The sequence below is a fragment of the Danio rerio genome, chromosome 2 (genome assembly GCF_049306965.1).
Source record: "Danio rerio strain Tuebingen ecotype United States chromosome 2, GRCz12tu, whole genome shotgun sequence".
NCBI classification, from domain to species: domain Eukaryota; kingdom Metazoa; phylum Chordata; class Actinopteri; order Cypriniformes; family Danionidae; genus Danio; species Danio rerio.
Window position 1 is genome coordinate 41,105,977 of NC_133177.1, and position 19,738 is coordinate 41,125,714.

At 37.1% G+C, this 19,738-nt stretch overlaps 2 protein-coding genes across 3 annotated transcripts in view; both read right to left on the reverse strand.

Moving 5' to 3' along the window:
* mbl2 (mannose binding lectin 2) overlaps window positions 1-4,236 on the reverse strand; it is a 199,369-nt gene extending 195,133 nt beyond the window's left edge. The window contains exon 1 of the mRNA XM_073910080.1: window positions 4,064-4,236. Within this exon, the coding sequence (XP_073766181.1) occupies window positions 4,064-4,102 (39 nt within the window). The 5' untranslated portion in view covers window positions 4,103-4,236. The remainder of the gene's footprint in view (window positions 1-4,063) is intronic.
* Window positions 4,237-5,417: 1,181 nt separating this feature from the next.
* Window positions 5,418-19,738, reverse strand: part of chd8 (chromodomain helicase DNA binding protein 8) — a 30,129-nt gene continuing 15,808 nt past the window's right edge. The window contains exons 26-39 of one of the 2 annotated variants that reach the window (NM_001347671.1): window positions 19,503-19,659; window positions 19,324-19,413; window positions 18,740-18,843; window positions 17,205-17,328; window positions 17,005-17,080; window positions 16,645-16,919; window positions 16,335-16,567; window positions 12,933-13,580; window positions 9,989-10,335; window positions 8,407-8,493; window positions 8,205-8,306; window positions 8,014-8,124; window positions 6,688-6,792; window positions 5,418-6,602 (exon numbers count right to left, since the gene is read on the reverse strand). In NM_001347671.1, coding sequence (NP_001334600.1) covers window positions 6,225-6,602; window positions 6,688-6,792; window positions 8,014-8,124; window positions 8,205-8,306; window positions 8,407-8,493; window positions 9,989-10,335; window positions 12,933-13,580; window positions 16,335-16,567; window positions 16,645-16,919; window positions 17,005-17,080; window positions 17,205-17,328; window positions 18,740-18,843; window positions 19,324-19,413; window positions 19,503-19,659 — 2,837 coding nt within the window. In that variant the 3' untranslated portion in view covers window positions 5,418-6,224. The remainder of the gene's footprint in view (window positions 6,603-6,687; window positions 6,793-8,013; window positions 8,125-8,204; window positions 8,307-8,406; window positions 8,494-9,988; window positions 10,336-12,932; window positions 13,581-16,334; window positions 16,568-16,644; window positions 16,920-17,004; window positions 17,081-17,204; window positions 17,329-18,739; window positions 18,844-19,323; window positions 19,414-19,502; window positions 19,660-19,738) is intronic. The other variant, XM_021481014.3, reaches the window with a different exon arrangement.

Consider the following 19,738-nt stretch of genomic DNA (forward strand, 5'->3'; position numbering starts at 1 on the left):
CAGCTCCAATCCTGATCAAACACACCTGAACCAATTAATTAGGACCTTAACAGCACTGGATAATTACAGGCAGGTCTGTAAGATATGGGTTGCAACTAAAACCTGCAGGAAGGTAGATCTCCAGGAACAGGGTTGAGCACCCCTGTGCTAGATACTAATATTAGGATACAGGCTGTAGTGTGTTATTGAATTATTTCCACGTAATTAACATTTACAACCAGTCTCCTCTTCGCCACCTCTCTCCAGATTGACCACGGTTGGCCAAAGTTGGCACATATTAACCTTTGATTTGGCCCTCCATAGAGGGCGAATGATGGGAATGTGATTGGGGTGAATTCCCAGAGATCGCCATTTCGAATTTAACATAACCTTTTGCTTTTTTGATTTGTTTTATTGCTGAGCTACGGAAAAAAATGCAACTGAAATTAAATAATTCAATTAAATGTTGTAAATGAATCAGACTTTTAAAATGTAAATACTTTCACTTGACTGATAGAGGAGAATGCACAAGACATCTGCGAGCAAATCAAGGTAAGAGCAAGAGCAGCTCGAGTGTATTCAGAACTGAACTCCATTGTGTTATAAATGGAATTGTTCATGTTTATATTGTAATATTCATTATAAAATGTTCAAAATGATACTGCATTAGTTAATGTGGTTTAAAGCTCTAAATTTTTAAATATTACTGAATAATTTAGGAATTAACCCATGGCAAATTTAAATACGATTTGGTATATATTCGGCTCACAGCACTCAATCAAGTTTGGTTTTTGACTGTTTATGGGAAAAAGTTTGGGTAGTCCTGCTTTGAACACATGCTAAATTTAGCAACACAACTTTAAATAAGAAAAAATTGCCCTGTGATTTACAGTGGTGGTAAGAGTACAAAAAAATTGTACTCAATTACAAGTACTGTTACATTGCTGAAATTGTACTCAATTACAAGTAAAAGTACTGGTGTTAAAAAGTACTCAAGTAAAAGTACAAATTACTCTTCGTAAAAACTACTCAAATTACAAAATTACAAATTACTTTTTTAGCTTGGCGGTATTGGTGGAATTATCCATAAATGCGGAGTCAGACAAGATCCAGGCAGTAACACATTTTACATAACACATTTAAAGATACTATAAACACTTTTAAAACTGTGTAAACAGCATTAATTATAGATAGTAATTATAGAGCACCTATAGAGGAAACCCACGCCAACATGGGGAAAACATGCAAACTCCACACAGAAACACCAACTGACTCAGCCAGGGCTTGAACCAACAAACTTTTTACTTTTACTTTTTTCTTTTTACTATAACAGAAATATGCACAAATGCACGACTTTTTATCATTTCAACTGATGCCTCTTTTATCTGTACGATCAATAGATGATGTAATAAATAAAAAAAAACACTTGCAAATTATGGAGAAACTTTGTTAATTACCTAATTCGCGAACTGAACCGTCAGAAACCACAGAACAACACTGCCTAGTGCCTAAACATATTATTAATAAATATAATATCACACAAATTAAGTTATGTCTTCTTACCATAATGTTTTTTTTTTTAGATTATAGATTGAAGTCTTAAAAAAAAGGGTTTCTGCAGATATCATAATGTCAAATTTAAGACTTTTTAAGACCTCTTTAAGACCATAAAGTATTAAATTTAAGACCTATATCACAATATCAAAAGCATGCAAGAGAAAATGCAAAAACACAAAATTTGTGGTAAAATAAAATTATTTAAATAGAACAGTACTGAAGACAGGTTAGATGCACCATTGAAGTGCAGGAACAAAAAAACAAAGAAACAAACATTTTGAGGCTGATTTATACTTTCGCCTGGCTCCGCATTGCACACCTCCGCTGACTGTGCGCACTTCACGAAATGGATGAGGCTTTAATACTAGACGTGTTCGTCATTGTGATATTCTTTAAAACATCAGGGGCCAGTCAAAAGAAACCTCACTGTAAAGTCAGACGGATAAACAGAGAAGTAAAACGTTTCCAGAACTACGTCATATCTTTATTATTGTTCAAGATTTTAAAAATAATTATTTTTCATTATTTTTATAATTTATTATGATTACAAAGTTGGGTGACGGGGTGGGGCAGTGGGTAGCGCTCTCGACTCAAGGCAAAAAGGTCGCTGGTTCAAGCCTTGGCTGGGTCAGTTGGCATTTCTGTGTGAAGTTTGCATGTTCTCCGATTGTTTGCGTGGGTTTGCTCAAGATGCTCCGGTTTTCCCCACAGTCCAAAGACATGCATTTTAGGTGAATTAGGTAAGCTAAATTGTCTGTTGTTGTAAATGAGAACGGGTTGCAGCTGGAAGGGCATCCGCTGTGTAAAACATATGCTAATAAATCATTCGGTTCATTCCGCTGTGGCGACCCCAGATTAATAAAGGAACTAAGCCAAAAAGAAAATTAATGAATGATTATAAAGTTTTATAACTATTCAAGATTTTTTTAATTAGAGTTTGATGCATCACTCACTTGTGTTTATATCTCAGACAGTTCTACCTATTAAAGTTAAATATCAATGACAACAGAACATGGGTTACTCTACAATTATTTTTTTTATTCTGGCAAGAATAATAGCAAAAAAATATATATATTATTTTTTGCCCACTCAACAATTGACACATTATTGTCTGGCTAGTTTCTGTCCTCTACTAATGAGCTGAAAAGGCAATAATGGTCCAACAATCCTGTCTATTATCACCAATAAAGCCTATAAATTAAGCTTGAGTACACTGTAAGCCGATGGGCTCATATATTCTTTTCCAGTTATCAAATACTTAATTTGTTACTTAATTTTTTTTACATTGCTTTAACTTCAAAATGATACATCAGTTTAAAACCAATAAATGGTGAAAAAACATATTCTGTAATCTTAAAACCACCTGGGTCTCCACTTTTGCCATGGCCTCTTTTTTGTTGTAACAAACTTATCCCCTAGGTTTTTCCCAACTTTAACAAAACACTTCCTTTCCATGGCTGTTGCAATTTCTAGCCAAGAATTATTGGTCATCTGGTCATCTCTATGCTGATCACGCATGGTTGGATAGTTAAGATGTCTGTACATTCGTACTGTTACAGTCAAAATCTCTTCAAAGTGATTCAAATTCAACTCAAATCAAGCGCGGCGCCGCGCGAAACTGTTCACCCGAAATCATGTCGCGCGCGTCCAAAGTGAACCTCCGCAAACACGGCGATGACGTCACATTCGCCGCGCGCACTGAGCTATTGCATGCTGGTCTTTTCTTATTTGTAGTTTTAATACTGCAAATTAAAATAGGAATAGTGAAATAAAGAACTACACCACCACGAAACCAAGCAACAACAAAAAAATTAAATGAGCATTAGGAGTAGCGTTACATGTACATCGGAAAAATAAGACCTGTGCAAACATATTTCAGACCTGGAACAGCGAATTTGAGACTTTTTAAGGCCTAAAATTTAGATGTTTATATTTTAGACATTTTAAGACCCCACGGAAACCCTGTGTAAGCCGGATGGTACAGCAGAGGGCAGGTTTCATCCACCTTTTTTTGCGCTTTTTGGATATGCACATAAAAACGGTTGATCGAAACGCTATAATGCGCATATATTTTGAAAATGTGTGTGAATGGACAAACCAGCAGGCTAAGCACATTGTAAAACATCTAAAGTGTTGTTTTGGTCATTTTAAACCGCCTCAACCATTTCAGTATTATATTATATTAATAATGACCTCCAGAACTGTCAAGAGTGCCTGCACTCCGTGTCTCGCGCCTTCCAGCGCGCGTTCACTGCGTGCAGGATTGCCTTCTGATGCGCAAGTCACTTATTAAATGAAGATAATTTATTCATGCAGCTGCTCCTACTGATGCTAATTCTGTTTTTACTTTTGATATTTGTCGCCAGTTAATCAGGTGGCAATTTTGTTTGACTTGTTGGACAGAAACGCTGCTTTATTTGCAGTCTTTTATGCGATATTCCAGTTTTGGGCATACATTTAATTAGCATTTTAGATGATACCATAGCTAATCACATCAGCACAGCTGTCCCCTTTTTTCCCTATGTACCTGTAGGTGAACAGCTCCTCCAGGTGTGGCAATGGGCATTCATCCTCTGCTATTTCTTCCTCATTTCTTCTGTCTTAAATCTCCATATGTAATTGATAACTTTGTGACTGTATGATGACGGTCACGTAAATCTGCAGTAGCCTGAACTTGTTTTTCGGTTCAAATAATGTACCAGGCTTTTCATTGGTCCGTTAAGATCAGCTTTTTTTATTGGCTACCGAAATGCTGGTCAGTGCGTGGCTGAAATATTAATTTATTTACAGTACTCTGTAACGAATTGTGATTTTAAAAGTAACGAAGTAGATTACTCAGCTTAATTTTTACTCAAGTACAAGTAAAATTACAGGCTTAAAATTCTACTCATGAAAGTACAATTACCCCAAAAATGTACTTAATTACAGTAACGTGAGTAGTTGTAATTCGTTACTCCCACCACTGGTGATTTAATAAGGCTTACACACTTACCCACCTACACACACACACACTTTTATGTGTGTTATTTTGTGATAATTCAAACTTCAAATCAAATTTAAGACTTTTTAAGACTCTTTCAAGACCATTATGAATGACATACAGGGCTTAACACTGAGGATTTTTTCGAATGGCCCAGTTACTTCTGTAAATAGCCTTTTGTATTATTGGAAGATCATGTAAAGCAGGGGTGTCAAACTCAATTCCTGGAGGGCCGAAGCCCTGCACAGTTTAGTTCCAACCCTGCTCCAACACACTTACCTGTAGGTTTCAAAAAAGCCTGAAGGACTTACTCAGGTGTGTTTAATTAGAGTTGGAACTAAACTGTGCAGAGCTGCTGCCCTTTTGGAACCGAGTTTGACACCTGTGATGTAAAGGGACGTGTTGCTTTAGTTTTCTTTCCCTGATTAGAGAATTTAATTTAGAGAATTTTCTGTAAAAATGTCTAACAGCTATTGTGAATTGTATCTCTTTTAGCAATAAAAAAAACTTAAACATAAACAAAAACAGTTTTAAGATTGATTATTGGTGATAGTGTCAGCCCGATAGGGTAGCTTTGGTTGGACACAGAAAAATTGAGTCATATTTAAAATTGTTTAACAACACAATATTTCAGTGAATTTAAGCCTTTTTAAGACTCCGTGGCCACCCTGCTATATGAACTTTACATACATTGCTTGTTGTCAGGTAACATTTTTCCAGGCCTTTAGTTGTCTTTTCAGTACTGCAATGCTAGTTTCGCCTTTGCATGAGTGGTTTAAACTATACTAATCTGTTACTGGACGTCTTACTGATCTGCCCATTATAAAACAGCCATCAAAAATGACTTTTCTCCATATTAAAGTTACAAAATATGAGAGAGAATGAACTTGTTTTACTACTCGGCGTGTATTCCAGGCAGACAACAAAAAAAAAAATAATCCTTGAGTGCTCATTACTTAAATAAATACCAACACTAGATGAAATGAAGTCAACAGACATCAGTTTCCACTGTAGACTGCTATTCATATTTATATCACAGAGACAGTTGGAGTCAGTTATTGAAACGGGAATAAACGCATAATTTTTGCATCATTGCAGGCATAGGACCAACTCTACTTTGTACAATACAGCCATCATCTGTCTAACATTGTTTCAGTAACTAACCCTAATCCCTAACATCACCCACCCCCCTCCCCCAACACACACACGCACGCACTCACAGAAAAAAAAATGATATACATCCAACAGAAAAACTCCATGTTCTTCACCAGACCGAGGCACCATGATGGCTCAGCTCAGTGCGTGACTATGGATCCTCCAGCACACTGTTAAACAGTTCAGCCTGAGGACGTGAGACAAACCACTCCTTTTCCAGCCAATAAATGACCAAAAGCAGAGCTTACTGTGGGTAGGTGATGCATTAAATTCATATATTTCAACCAGCTGGAATTAAGGTTTCGCACAATGTGCTGAATGAGGTGTAAAGAAAAAAACCTTAACAAAAAAATAGATAACACAGCGGCGCCCGTATCGTTCCTCGATCTACACGAAACAGTCAAGTACAAATCCAACCCAAGAAAAAACAGAATCTGTTACTCCATAGTTTAAGCAATAACATCAATAATAATTATAAAAATAATGAAGGCAGAATATAATAAAATAAAAGACTGTCATGATCTCGGTCTACTACATCTAACGTGAGATTTGGTCAATCCTCTGAGCTCGAGGAAGTGTCCGAATGTTTGGGTGCCATGATGACATCATCCAAAATGGCCTCTCTGTCAGAGCTATCATAACCGCCCTGTGACAAACTGTCGCCTCCGTCCATATCGAGCGCGCTCGGTTCCATTTTCACATCATAGGCTGGAGTGAGGAAGTGGTGAGATGACGTGAGGTGACCTCCGTCCTCCAGGTCTTCATCGTCCATCATGTAGGCGCCGTCAGAAACTAGCATCTCACCTTCACCGCCTCCCAGGAGAGGGTCGTCGGTCTGAAGGGAAGGGGTGTGGAGGTAATGCCGGCTCTTTTTGGGGATTGAAGCGTGGGGACTCAACAGTCTGTGGAATAAAATCTCAGGCAAGAAGCCCTGAGGTTCAAGAGAAAGATTGAATCAACTTACAAGCACTAGTTTAGGTAATAAAAGATACTGAAATGACACTGGAGACACCAACCGAGTGGCGAACAGTCTCAGACCATTCCGGTGCTACAGCGTGGTCAGGATTCTCCTCCAGGTGCTCTCTCAGGTCCTGTAGTGCAGGCCCGAACACTCCAGCAAACTGGGAGATAAAAAGTGTAAGGAAAGACCAAACGTTCATATTCAGCTGCACCAAATATCCCAAGAAACACAACGGTCCTCAACAAACATCATTGTGAATTGTTGAATTTTAGCCTTTTGTAATTTTACAAACCATGTGCACCAGCAGTAAATTATGATGTTCATCAAACATGCTGATTGGATCAATAATACAGGTTTAATACATCAAAAAAAAAAATTTAACTTTTGAAAAGTACCTAATAACTACTTTGGTGTCTGCAACAAATTAAATTCACAAAAGTGATTTTATTTACACAAACCATATTCAGGCATGTGATCAGCTGAGTACAAAAAAAGGAAGAAGAGACCCCAAAATAATGTTTAATAGGTTTATAATTGTACCTCAATGTCAAGACAGATTCACAAACTGCCACTAGATGACGCTTTAACTCGGTTAATTCTCTTGTGTCCACAGAATATAATTTTTCCTGTTATTTAGGGACTCCTTATTTCACGTGATAAACTACTAGTCAGTCAATTTTTTGAAGTTTAAAAATATTAAGTCAAGCTTAATTGAGTAACCTAATATACTTTAACATTCCACCCTAAAAAAAGATATCACACACTGCTAAAAAGAGTTAATTACTTTCAATTTCCCTTTCCTTCGGTGTAGTCCCTGCTTTTTAATACTGTAATTAATATAAACTTATGAAACTTTCATGTATTACATTTCAGGTGCTAGGCTGTAGTACAGAATTTATGAAGATATAAGGACAGATGACTTAAAGAGGATAACAACAAATGTGCATCCTGGCTTAATTTATAATGTATATAGAGCGCACGTGGTCATGACATGCAAATGTGAGTGCAGGAGAGAAATATTTATCTATTAAAATTTTTTTTTCTTTAATTCGGATTTACGCACAGTACAGGGTAGAGCTGCACAATTAATCGAAAAATCAATTTTGTCTTCATATAATGCTGTATTCGCGGCTGGGAAATCACACGTGACGTGAGCTGCTGACCAGGAGAGGGCGGTCACACACCCTACTTAATGATATACGCGCGCACGTCTACTTTAATGAACAGAACCTATTAGCAAAAAAATCTATTTAATTTTTTAATGATTTAAAGTTATTTTCTGCAAATGTCTTTTGAAGATTTTTCAGCATATAAACTAGTGTAACAGTGAATGACTTTTTACTCTGTGTTAACGACAGAACTTCCAACTGCTTCCCCTCACCTTCTTGCCTGTCCGTATGTCTATGACCTTCACTCTCTCGCTGCCAGTAAGTGCTGCTCCTTTCTCCACCCTCTTCCTCCTCCTCTTCCTTTTGGTCCGGTTCACCAGTAACTGCAACCATGAGGAAACATCATTAGACACTTCAGTCCAAGAAGAACCCAAAGAGAACTCAACCTCAATTGTGTACTTACTTCTAGCATATCTCCCTCAACCTCATAATCTGGGTTTTCTTTGAGCCAGTTGGGAAGGTCCCTCCTGCGGGGAGCGTGGAGAACCCCTTCTGCATCTTCCAGCTGAAGAACAACAACAACAATTTTACATTTGGCGTCAATTTAAAGGTTACTTCTTCCCTAAAACTTAATCAGTGGAGTTTATGAAACAGCATATCTATACCTCATGGTCCTTTCGCTTTTTGCGTGCACTCCCTTCACCGTTTGGCATCAGAGCCTGCTTGGAGAAGGTCAGCTTTAGGCCTTCCTCCTAAAGAAAAGAAAAAAACAAAAAATAAGACAAACTTTATTGAAATTGTTGGAGCTGCACAATTAATTGTTTTTTTTTTTTTTTACATCCATGGGATTTTATTCCTAATTTATTCCCAATGATGTCCATAGTATGGCAGATCAAAATAAATCACCTTTTTGAATGCAACCCAACCCTATTAAATAAAGATGTTTACAATTTAGTCACCTTAAACCGCCAATTTAAGGCACCAATGTGTCAGTGACCATGTTTACATGGACATCATTAATCTAATTATTTGCCATAATCTGAATAAGACAATAATGAGATTTAGGTGTTTACATGAGCTGCTTTTTGAATGTTTGTTTCATGATCTTGCTTCACATGTTATAGTACAGAAGTCGATCAACGTCATTGCATCACCGTGCCATCCACATTTTATCATGTAATTTCAGGCGTTTCATTTTTAATTTGTCAACTTTAACTACAATTTGAACAAACTCAGGGTCTGATCACAATTCAGTGTAAAGATCCTATACCACATTAAATGGATCGTGTAGATACTAGGGATGCTCCGATCAATTGGCTGGGGATCGATATCGGCCAATAATCACATTTAATGACTTGATCGGTACTCGCCAATCTGTCTGATCTTATGAACCGATCGCAAAGTGCGTTTATGAGTTTACAAACAGAGGAGGACGCGTATGCGCACCTGGATTATACAGATAGCAGCACTACAATGTGAAGAGACAAATGATGCGTGGGGGCATAAGCGAACGCTGCACATGCGTCACAGCAGCTAAAATATAGATGTTTATACAGTTCATTGGCGTGAGTGATAGTCTCTTTGTTGCAACCATTGCATATCCACAGTTTTGAGCTGCTGTGATGGGGCTGATTGTTCTGCTCTCATCTTGTGTCCAACCCGTATGACCTCTCGGAAGCTCTGCGAGTCTCCGACATATTTATTATTTTCTGTAAAGCTACTTCTGTCCATACTAAATGGTTATAAGAGACATATTTTAGGTTATATGCAGTAATAATAATAATGTATAGGATTATATGCAGGATCCTTAGTTTATTATCTTAGGTGAGGAGAGATCTCCACTTAAATATCATACTTAGACAAAAAATGTGCTTTATGCAATGGCAAAGTTATATCAAGCTTAAAGCATCAGAATCGGTACTCTGTATCGGCCATTTACAATGACAAGAAATCAGTACTCGGTATCAGCAGCAAAAATCCTGATCGGAGCATCCCTAGTAAATATGCCTTTATATTCTAACACAAGTAAATGGCAACAAGTAATTGCTGAAAATGTATTTAGCAGAGAAACATTTAATTGATTTATTAGACACCTCTGTTTATTTAGTAACTCAATAATTTTTTCCATTCTGTAGATTACTTCACCCAATGTATATTTGTAAATTTAGCTGACTGCAGCAACTTGGTCTATCAGCATGTAAAAGTACATGCTATTTTCCATTCAGACTTGAAGAATCCTGATCTCACCTTTAGGAGCTTTACTGTAAACTCTGACTCCTGGCCTTCGAGAGCCTCTGCAGATAAGGTACTGTTGATTTTTCGTGCCACCCGTGAGTAACCGAGGTCATCTCCGAGTTCATGCTCATCAGATACAGTGTTAAGTTGGATGTCAGAGATGTAGCGGCGACCTGACGGCCAGTGTCCCGTAATAACCAGTGAACAGAGGTTTTCTATCCTGTTGATCAGAATGCGGTCTTTGGGCCAGTCCACTCTTAGAGGGTCAGTGAGGGACTCAGGTGGAGCTCCTTCCTGTGACGGCGTGAGTGAGAGGATGCTGTTTTCTTCATCACCATCACACATCTTAAGAGCTGCTGCTGAGAGATCAAAATCATTCTAGTTAAGAATGAGCAACTAGTAGAGCTGTGCAGAAAACAACAGTACATCACACCCAGAATAATAAAGATAAGCAAAGAAAAACAAAACGCAAGTTAAACTAAGTTGAATGAAAGCCAGACAGTCTCATTTGTTGAATTTCTGGAACACCGTGCATTAAATGAGTGCATCTGACGAACAACCGTATACGTCCAAAAATAAATAATTAATAAAATAATGTGACTTTAAATTTTATTCATGAACTTTGTATACAGAAACAGTTTGGGGATATTTTCGCAAGACCAAGAGTCTGCATTTTAAACATTAAAATAGCTAAATAAAGCGTGAAAAAAACGTTTATTTCCACTAAGAAGAATAGAGATCCTGCTTGATGTCATGTCCGCTTCGCATAATTAAAACGTAGATAACAAGCAAAAAAAAAAAAAAGAAAAAAAAAAGGAGAGCAAACATGAACAAATGGAAGGACTCTCTCTCTCTTGTGCTAAACGGCACAAAAACAGTCAACCTATCAAAATAAACCACATACCATATATAATAAAGCGGAGTCAATGCATATTTCCCACCAGTCCTGTGTAAACTATGGCAAGCAGAGTTTATTTGCTAATATATTTATTTATATTTTGAGATGGCTTTTCTAAATAAACCATGGCATTTAGCTAAAATGTATGTCTGCGTTGTAAGCGTTTATTGTTGCATTTATTTATTGTTAATAATTGATTGTTATTGCCTGTACTGTAAAAAGGACTTTATATTGTACATTGTTTATACTGTACTTTTGTATTAAATAATAACAATAATAATAATAATAATAAACTCTAAAGAAATGCTTATTAACCTGAAGTTTCTGTTACTGTATTAAAACTAAGATAAAGGAATCAGCTCTGAAGTGGTTTAAAGTGTTATCATGAATTGGAGTTATACTGTTATTCCACACTACCTGGACATATGCTGTTCTTCCACATTTGAGAAAAATAAATCACAATAACTTTAGATCTTTAATAGTGACACTAAAAAAATCTTATCGCCTTAGAATTAAGAAGCTTTTGTTGCCCATCTTCAAGCAAAATAAAAATATAATGTTCATAATCCAAATGAAAGAAATCTTATTACTAAAACTTTAAAAAATATGCACTTGTTTTATTCTTTGTCTCAAGGAATAATGATTCAACAAAAAGTTAAGGAAGCCAAGATCTAGCACTTCCCATAAACCCTAATGTTTTACAGAATACATATACTCTTGTTAAAAATACTTCAAAATACATTTAACTAACTGTCCACACTCAACAACATTGCATTCAATTGATCAGAAAGGTTTTATATATTATAAAAAACTAATATTTAAAACAGGGTTCTCAAACTGCCAGCCCGCAGGCCATTTGCGTCCCCCCCTCCTCCTCCCTCCGGCCCGCATATGATGTCAAAAATATGAGATTCGTCCCCACAAAACATATATTTTTGAATCACTATCATTGTTGTGCAGTGCAGTCACATATAGCCACTAGTGGTTTTGACCCCCCACCTACTGGACGTCTTAAGTACTGTACTATATGTTTGGGTTGCATTTGGTTTTTCTCAGCATGCGCTCGAAAGTACCACAAGCAGATTATTTTCTGGAGCTGATTTAAACGCTGAAATATCTGTCCGTAGATGCTCCATTTCTACTAAAGCTATATGTTTAAAATATTCAAGGGTGATTTGATTATAATTAGTTTTACACCACCTGTATCGTGTTGTACAAGCTCATCTCAATGGCTTATGGGTTATGAGGGTGGTGTAAATATGATAGTTTTGCTAATATTCCATTCAAATGCTCTCATTTAATATGCATATTAAGATTTGTATAAAAAATCTGCATTAGTAAAGTTTGACTGCTGGCTGAAATGAACTTGTTAAAGTAATAGTGAATATACACCCCTACCCCCTTTTTGTTGTAGTTTTACAAAAAAAAAAAAGTGATTGAGAAGAACAATTGCCAGTAAAGTCTCTTACCCAATCTAAGATTACCCAATCTACTTTCTGCTGTTCTTGTGTTATCTGTTAAACTTTTGGTTGAGTAAAGATTGGGACACAGTAATTATAATATTACTATGCCTATTATTAAATTGTAGTATTTTCATAGCAACTTAAACTACCCCTTCAATACGTACAATAAGAAACAAAAAAGAAGAAGCTGTGACTGCGTATGCTCTGGGGAAGAAAGTCTGAATGCATCAATTACATGAGAATTCCACTTCCACTTTTATGAATTGTCAGTCATTGATATGGCCCCCGCCAATTTAAGTTTGAGACCCCTGATTTAAAATCACAGCTAATAAAAATGTTTTAGTTTCCTTCAAAAGATTTCTGCCTTATTTTGGAACCAATAAGCAAATATCATATATTTTTTCTACAGTTAATTTCGTGAAAATAAAGCATTATATTTTGTATAATGTGCTTTCTAAACGCAACGAACTATTTTTGTCTGGAGTAACAGCGCATTGACTATACATTTCACTCTAAAAATATCATGGAAAACTAACAAAAGTGCACCGAGTCAATTTAGATATCATGAGGACTTCAAAATAAAGTGTCCGCTTACCTTGTTCTCTCTCCACATCACTGTCTCCACTATCATCTGAGCTGCCTGAATGCCGAGAGGAGGAAGACGAGCCTGAATCTGAATCAGAATCAGAGTCTGAAGCCCCTCCTCCTCCCCCTCCCAATTTCCTCTCACTCGGCCCGTTGTTTTTGCTCTTCTTCCAGACCCAGCCAGCCTGAATGCCAACTTTGCTGTCAGAATGAGAGAGCAGCATGGCCGGAGAGTCTGACGGACAGAGAGCCTCCACACCCAGCAGTCGAGACTCATCCTCCAGGCCCTCTTCTTTGATGCCGGCTGGATCCTGTGACTGACTGAAGGCGTGGATTTGTGCAGCTGCTTGAGCCTGCTGGTTCTGGAGGTAGTCGAGGCGGCTCTGACTGAAGGAGTACAGTGGGTCAGAGAAGATGGAGAGTTCAGTGCGGCTCACTCCATGTCTGGCAGCAGCTAAGAGAAGCTCGTGGTCATGCTTTGGGATGCTCCACCAACTGGGCAGGTCAGAGGTTTGTGGTGCCAGACTGAGGCGTTCCTCGAGCGAGGGGTGAGGAAGAACACGCTCACGCAACCGACACAGCAGGGTGACCCTGTAGAGAGTTCGTGAGGCTCGCTCTTCTGTGATCGGGGCCAGAGACTGAGACATATCTTGAGATTCTAATAAAGGAAGAAAAGATGACAGGGAAAAAAAAGTGTTATTAAAGAATTAGAAATAAAGATTTTTGGTGTTTTGCTGTAGTTTTGTTTGGTGGGACTATAGCAATCTAAAAAAAACCTGTGTATGTGAGAAAGCCCAATTTTAAAAATGCTATTTTTATACCAGGAAAAGAAATTAATTATTTACATTTTTATTTAACTTTATTAAATTATTAAACAATTATTTACTTCATAACTACTTAAGCCAAGCTGTAAAATAATTTTAACCTTTATGATATGATATATGAAATATTATAAAAAGTTCAAGAGAAGCCATGCGACATGGAACTTATTCTGTATAGTGATAGTTTAATATGTTATTTGGAGAAAAAAAGACCTTTTCCCTCCAGTAACTGAAAGATAAAGAGGAATATTATCGGATAAAATGGGATTATTTACTTTGAACAAGCAATGACTAAACCTCTAAATTGCACCTTAACCCTAATTTGTAACTAGCAGTTCTTGTTTTCTATAAGACTTCATGTTGTTAATAGGGAGTCAACGATTATAGATTTTGGTTGTATGATTATAGTCTGAAAAATAATCATGGTTTTAGATTTATCGCGATTATCATGCATACATTAATAACAAAACACTACTAGTTTAGAAAATACCTTGAGAACTCCTTATATTTTAATGTGTTTTTATTGCTGTGGAGTAACCAATCAAGATAGCACAAAATGATGATAATCCATTTCTCTATATACTTAAAAATAAGTTTAAAAAGTTTTTGGCATTGAAACATAAATAATAATATTACACTGAAAATAAATGACAGAATAATAAATTAAAAATATATAGCATTTGTCTAATGTAAATCTAAGCTACATATTAGAGAACAAATGTAGTCAAAGGCTGCTGAACCTCTGCCTGAAAGGCACTTTTGATCAACTGTATTATGAAATTGTTTGGTATTTTCATTTTGTAGTTTTTTTCTCGCTTTGCAGCATGACGTGCAGATTCTATAAATAGTATGTACCTGATTGGTCCATTTCATGTCACGTGACTCTCAGTGCACTCGCACTGTGCACTAGTGCACTTGGAAAGTGTGAGCGGCGCATGCACGTCACTCACAATATGCGCACAAGAATAGACATAACGAACTTAAAAAGTATAAAAAAATAAATAAAATATCTTAAGTACAAAGAATATTTTTACAACAACTACCATTTCAAACACGTTTTTAATTCAATCTTGTGTGTTTTAAAATATTTTTATTTATTTAATTATTATTTATTAACAATGAACATCATAAAACATCCAATTTATAAGCTATTATGACACTATTATATTTTAAACATTAGGGGTGTCAAAATGACTTGTTTCATCTGTGCACCGAGACGCACACACAAACAATTCAGTATCCGAGCAGTAATAGATCATAACCAGTTATTATGTACTGACGTCACTAATCTCATATGTGCTATATAGTGATAGTTTACTATTTAGAGGGAGGCGCCCGCGAGTAATTAAAACACTCCAACAACCTAAAAACACAGAAACTGTGCACAATTCACTGCATGTGTGTTTGCTGGACAGTCTTTCTCTGACACTAAAGTTACAGCAGAAGCCCTGTTTCACAGCTATGGAGAAAATGAAAGTAAACTCCATTTCTTTCTCTCTCAATGTGGACCTTTGACCTGTTGGCATGGGGTATTGTTTTCGCAAGTTTTCTCCTCCGCGTCTATCATGGATCAGCTGTGATCACCGTTGCTGTTTATCAGTGTCACTCATCAAGCGTTAGAGCCAATTGCAGCCCTTCCTGTTGAGCATGTGACTAATATCATAGGGGTGTAAGAACTCGCTTGACAAGACTCAGAAATCGAGCGAAAAATTTACATTTGTTTATTTGCTATAAATGCTCATGTTGTACTGTGCATGAACTTGAGTTTTTAAAGGTGCAGTTTTTAGATAGTCAGATCTATATCTATCTATATCTATATTAATGCAATAATAGCTTGCATTAAAGGACAAAATTGTATTACAAGAAATATATAAATATATTCAAAAATTTGAATACAAGAATTATTGTGCTGTGAAGTAAAATACAAAAAATACGTGTATGGAAAGCACCGTCAATGCAATGTGATGCACCAAGACATCGAATGGAATTTAAGGCATGATAATCCTAACCGACCCAAAAAGTGAGACCAAAAAACTCACAAAACATTCAGCATCTTGTCTTGCTTGAAAACAAGTCAAATTGGCTGGGCGGGATGGATGGTTTACACCAGGGGTCACCAACCTTTATGAAACTGAGAGCTACTTCTTGGGTACCGATTAATGTGGAGGGCTACCAGTTTGATAAACACTTCTCAAATAACAAATTTGCTCAATTTACTTTCAATTATACTTTGTTTTTGGTAATAATAAAAAAGATATTCATCCATGTGAAGACACTGATCATGTTAATGATTCTCACAAAAGTTATCAACGATGATTTAACAGGGTAGGAAATACCCTGTATTTAATGTATCAATGTGCAACACTTTATTTTTATATTTCTCTGCAAATATTTACATTTTTAAATGATTACTTCTATATTAGATGAAGCTTACTGGTAAGTGGCGCTATGGTAAGCTATTTTTTAGAACAGGCCTGTGGGCAACACATGTGATCCTCGCGGGCTACCTGGTGCCCGTGGGCACCATGTTGGTGACCCCTGGTTTACACATTTTATGTTTTGTGTATAAGAAAAAAAAAACAATAACATACCGTCTCCACGTCCTGGCCGAATGTGACACACTTTCCGACACATGGACATGAAGCACTTAAAGTAACGTGTCAAGCTCTCATCGGTTTTCTTATCGAGTCGAGCAAAAGAACGGAAACGATTCCAGTCCATGTGATGCTCGTCCCCTTCTGGAGCATCTGTTTCTTTCTTTATCCTTTCCACCCCAAATGTCGATACCACCCTGTAAAAGTCGCACTCTTCTCTACGAGTCCACCTGAAATAGAGAAGCTTGTGAGAATTCTGGGAAAGTGAGACTGAAGATTATGCTTCAGGTTTTATTAACGAACATACCGTTGCTGTCGCTCTTGTCTGGCTATCTCTTTGAGTTTGGTAGCTTGTTCGCAGCGTCTTCGCCTACGGTCCCCCTTCTCTGCTGCCTCGATCTTAAGCTGCTCTCGTCTGTAACTGCGCTGGTAAGCTGTGATAAGACGTCGCAGTCGGGCTGTGAGCGATGAGCTGGTGGGCCAGTAACACAAATCAGATGATCCCGAAGACGGTCCTTCAACTTGCATAGGGGCAGATCGATCCTCCACACAAATCTCACCATCTGCATTCACCGAATCACCCTGAGGAGCAAAGCATAAAAACACAATTTCATTTAAGTTCCTATTTCCATTAGAGAGAGAAATAATAAATAAAAAAAGCATTTACCTCCTCATACATCTCCTTGGCATGTCTCGTTGCGGGTTTGAACTCTGGATCTTCAGAGTACTTGTCGTAGTCCCCTCTAAGACACAAAAAGTATATATGAGGCAACAATAAACATTTGTAAAATTTATGGTTAAATATTTCAGTTAATCACATGAGCTGCAGTATTAGAATCTAGGAGATCAGCTCCATTTGAAACTAACCCCTCTCCAAGCTCTGGGTCTGCTGCTTGCTGCTCTGCATTAATGTCCTGCTCATTTGGACGACCACATCGCTCAACAAAACACAAGCAGGGGTCTGCACGCATGGTGGTGTACATCTCATATCCTGAAAATAACAAGATACAGAGTGAAAAACACATCAGTCATCAGCATCCCAAATGAGGGGCCGGAGAGATATGACTTGCAATATAGGAGATGACACAACAGCATATAAAAGCCCATTTTATGCATTTCTGCTCAAGACACGCACGTTGTATTTTTCTACATTAAAATGTTAATACAATTTAATTTGAAACTATAATATCAGTGCATTGTACAAAGTGGCTTTTTTTTTTTTTTTTTTTACAAACATTCAAATGATGCATTTCAAAGCACAACTAAATTAGTGTATTGCTTAAGTAGGCTTCTTCTACATTCAAACACATTTATATGTTATGTTTTGTACTGCATAACAATTATGGATGCAACAGTTATAGATTTTGGTTGTACGGTTATATAGTCAGAAGAGTAATCAAGGTTTTACGGTTATCACATCTAATATAAATTCAAGCTTTATATTAGACAAGTATTTAAATAAACTTATTATCTGCATCCATACATACATAATCATTTTAATAATTTGAAACAATTCATCAATATCTTTTGCTTACATTGCACTAAAAGACACGCATAACTCTCACCACTACAGCATGAGATGTTTTCTACGGGCATTGGCATATTGGAAATAACAAACTTGCACGCAGAAAAGATGTGATATGTGAACGGCCCACTGCTATAGGTAATCCAGTGTGCATAATTAATAGCCCAGTATAAGCTCAGAACCTTAAACTAGCACACAGGTGGCATAACTTTGTTTAGTTTTAGCAGTTTCGTTCCGTGCAACAGAAACGCATCGTTGAGAAGCCTTTAAGCTTAGTATCCAAATTTTTCCGGCTGCTCGAGTCACTCGCTTAATGTCAGCCTTCAACTGCAGCTTGTGCTGTATTGAACAGACGCATGTCCCTTTATAACTATAGCAGCCGTTTTTCGACTAAACTAAATTTATTTTTGATGTCTTGGTCACACTATTTGGAGGGCTGAAACAAATTGCCTCATGGGCTAAGTTCGGCCCGCGGGCCGCCAATTGAATAGCCTTACTCTATGTTTTTACTATATGTGGAGAGAGCCACATAACCTTCCCGTGTTTGTCGCAAATTACATGTAATCAACCAGACAGAGGAGCTTGGCCAGATGCACCTGACCCAAACCAATCAAGAAAAATAAATATATTTATGCTTTTTTGGAGTCAAACACTTTAGACAACGCTTGAACAACATTTAAGACCTCATAAAAACTGGATTACGAGGAAAAAAAAACTTTAATATCTTTTAAGAGCTTTCACTTTCTCATAATTGATTTATCAACTTTTAATACTTTAAGACCCTGCTGACACCCTGTATTAGATTCCTTCTAAAAAAATACTTCTAAAACATTCAGACACATCTGAAGATGAAATGAGGGTAAAAGCTTACACATACCATGCTTGTAGACTCCGATAAGCAAACATCGGTCAGCTTCTGCATCCCACCAGCCAGATGGAACATCCTGCTGCTCCATTTCAGGCAACCAGATATCAATATCCCTGCAAAAAAACACATTAGCATTAGTGACAGAATATAAAGGGGTTTCCAAAAAAAAAGAAAAAAAAGAAAACTGTGATTAATTACAAAACCTCACATGTAGGCTGAAAAACAATTAATCCACAGGTATTTTTAGAATGAACATGCATTTTTTTTGCTGTGTCAGACACTACATTTCCTCTTGCAGGAAGAAAGAAGTGCAAATTCTTGAGTCATGTAATATTGTTTAAGAATAAAATTCAAGAACATTAATTCATAAAACTGCAATCCTGAAAAGTAGTTCTTTAACCAAACAAATAAATAACTTTAATTAGAGGTATCAATTATATTTGTTTATAACTATGTGACCAGTTGACCAAAAGATGTAAGCACAGGTAGAACAACCTGCAAGGCATTTCTGCCTGACGCATTTATCAATTGTGTATTTAGCACATGCTATTGACAATTACTGCTCTAAAGCAACAACATGAGGCGATGTATACCTTGCATCAGCTCCACTCAATACAGAATCAGCATGTTCTCCAATGACCTCCTGCTTCAGATAATAAAGCATACGTACTCTCAGCAAAACCCTAAAAGACAGAAAAAGGAGAAAGAGCCAAATTAAGACACTCAAGGCCAATTAAATGATGAAACAGTGCCCTAGATGGATCTTACGTACTTGTTGCACTGGTGTTTGAGGTGTTTTCTGTAACTGTCATCCAGCAGCAGACTGTCAGGATTGTATTTGCGGATCCACTCAACCTTCTGCACGTCAAAAGAGCTCTGAGCCTTCACTCTCTTTCCCTTTCGGCCGCGAGGAACAGGGATGGACAGACCTAAAGGAAAGGAGAAAGCCATTACATGCCTCTATAAAAGCTCTCCGTCTACTTGACATTAAACAAATGCTGTTTCAAA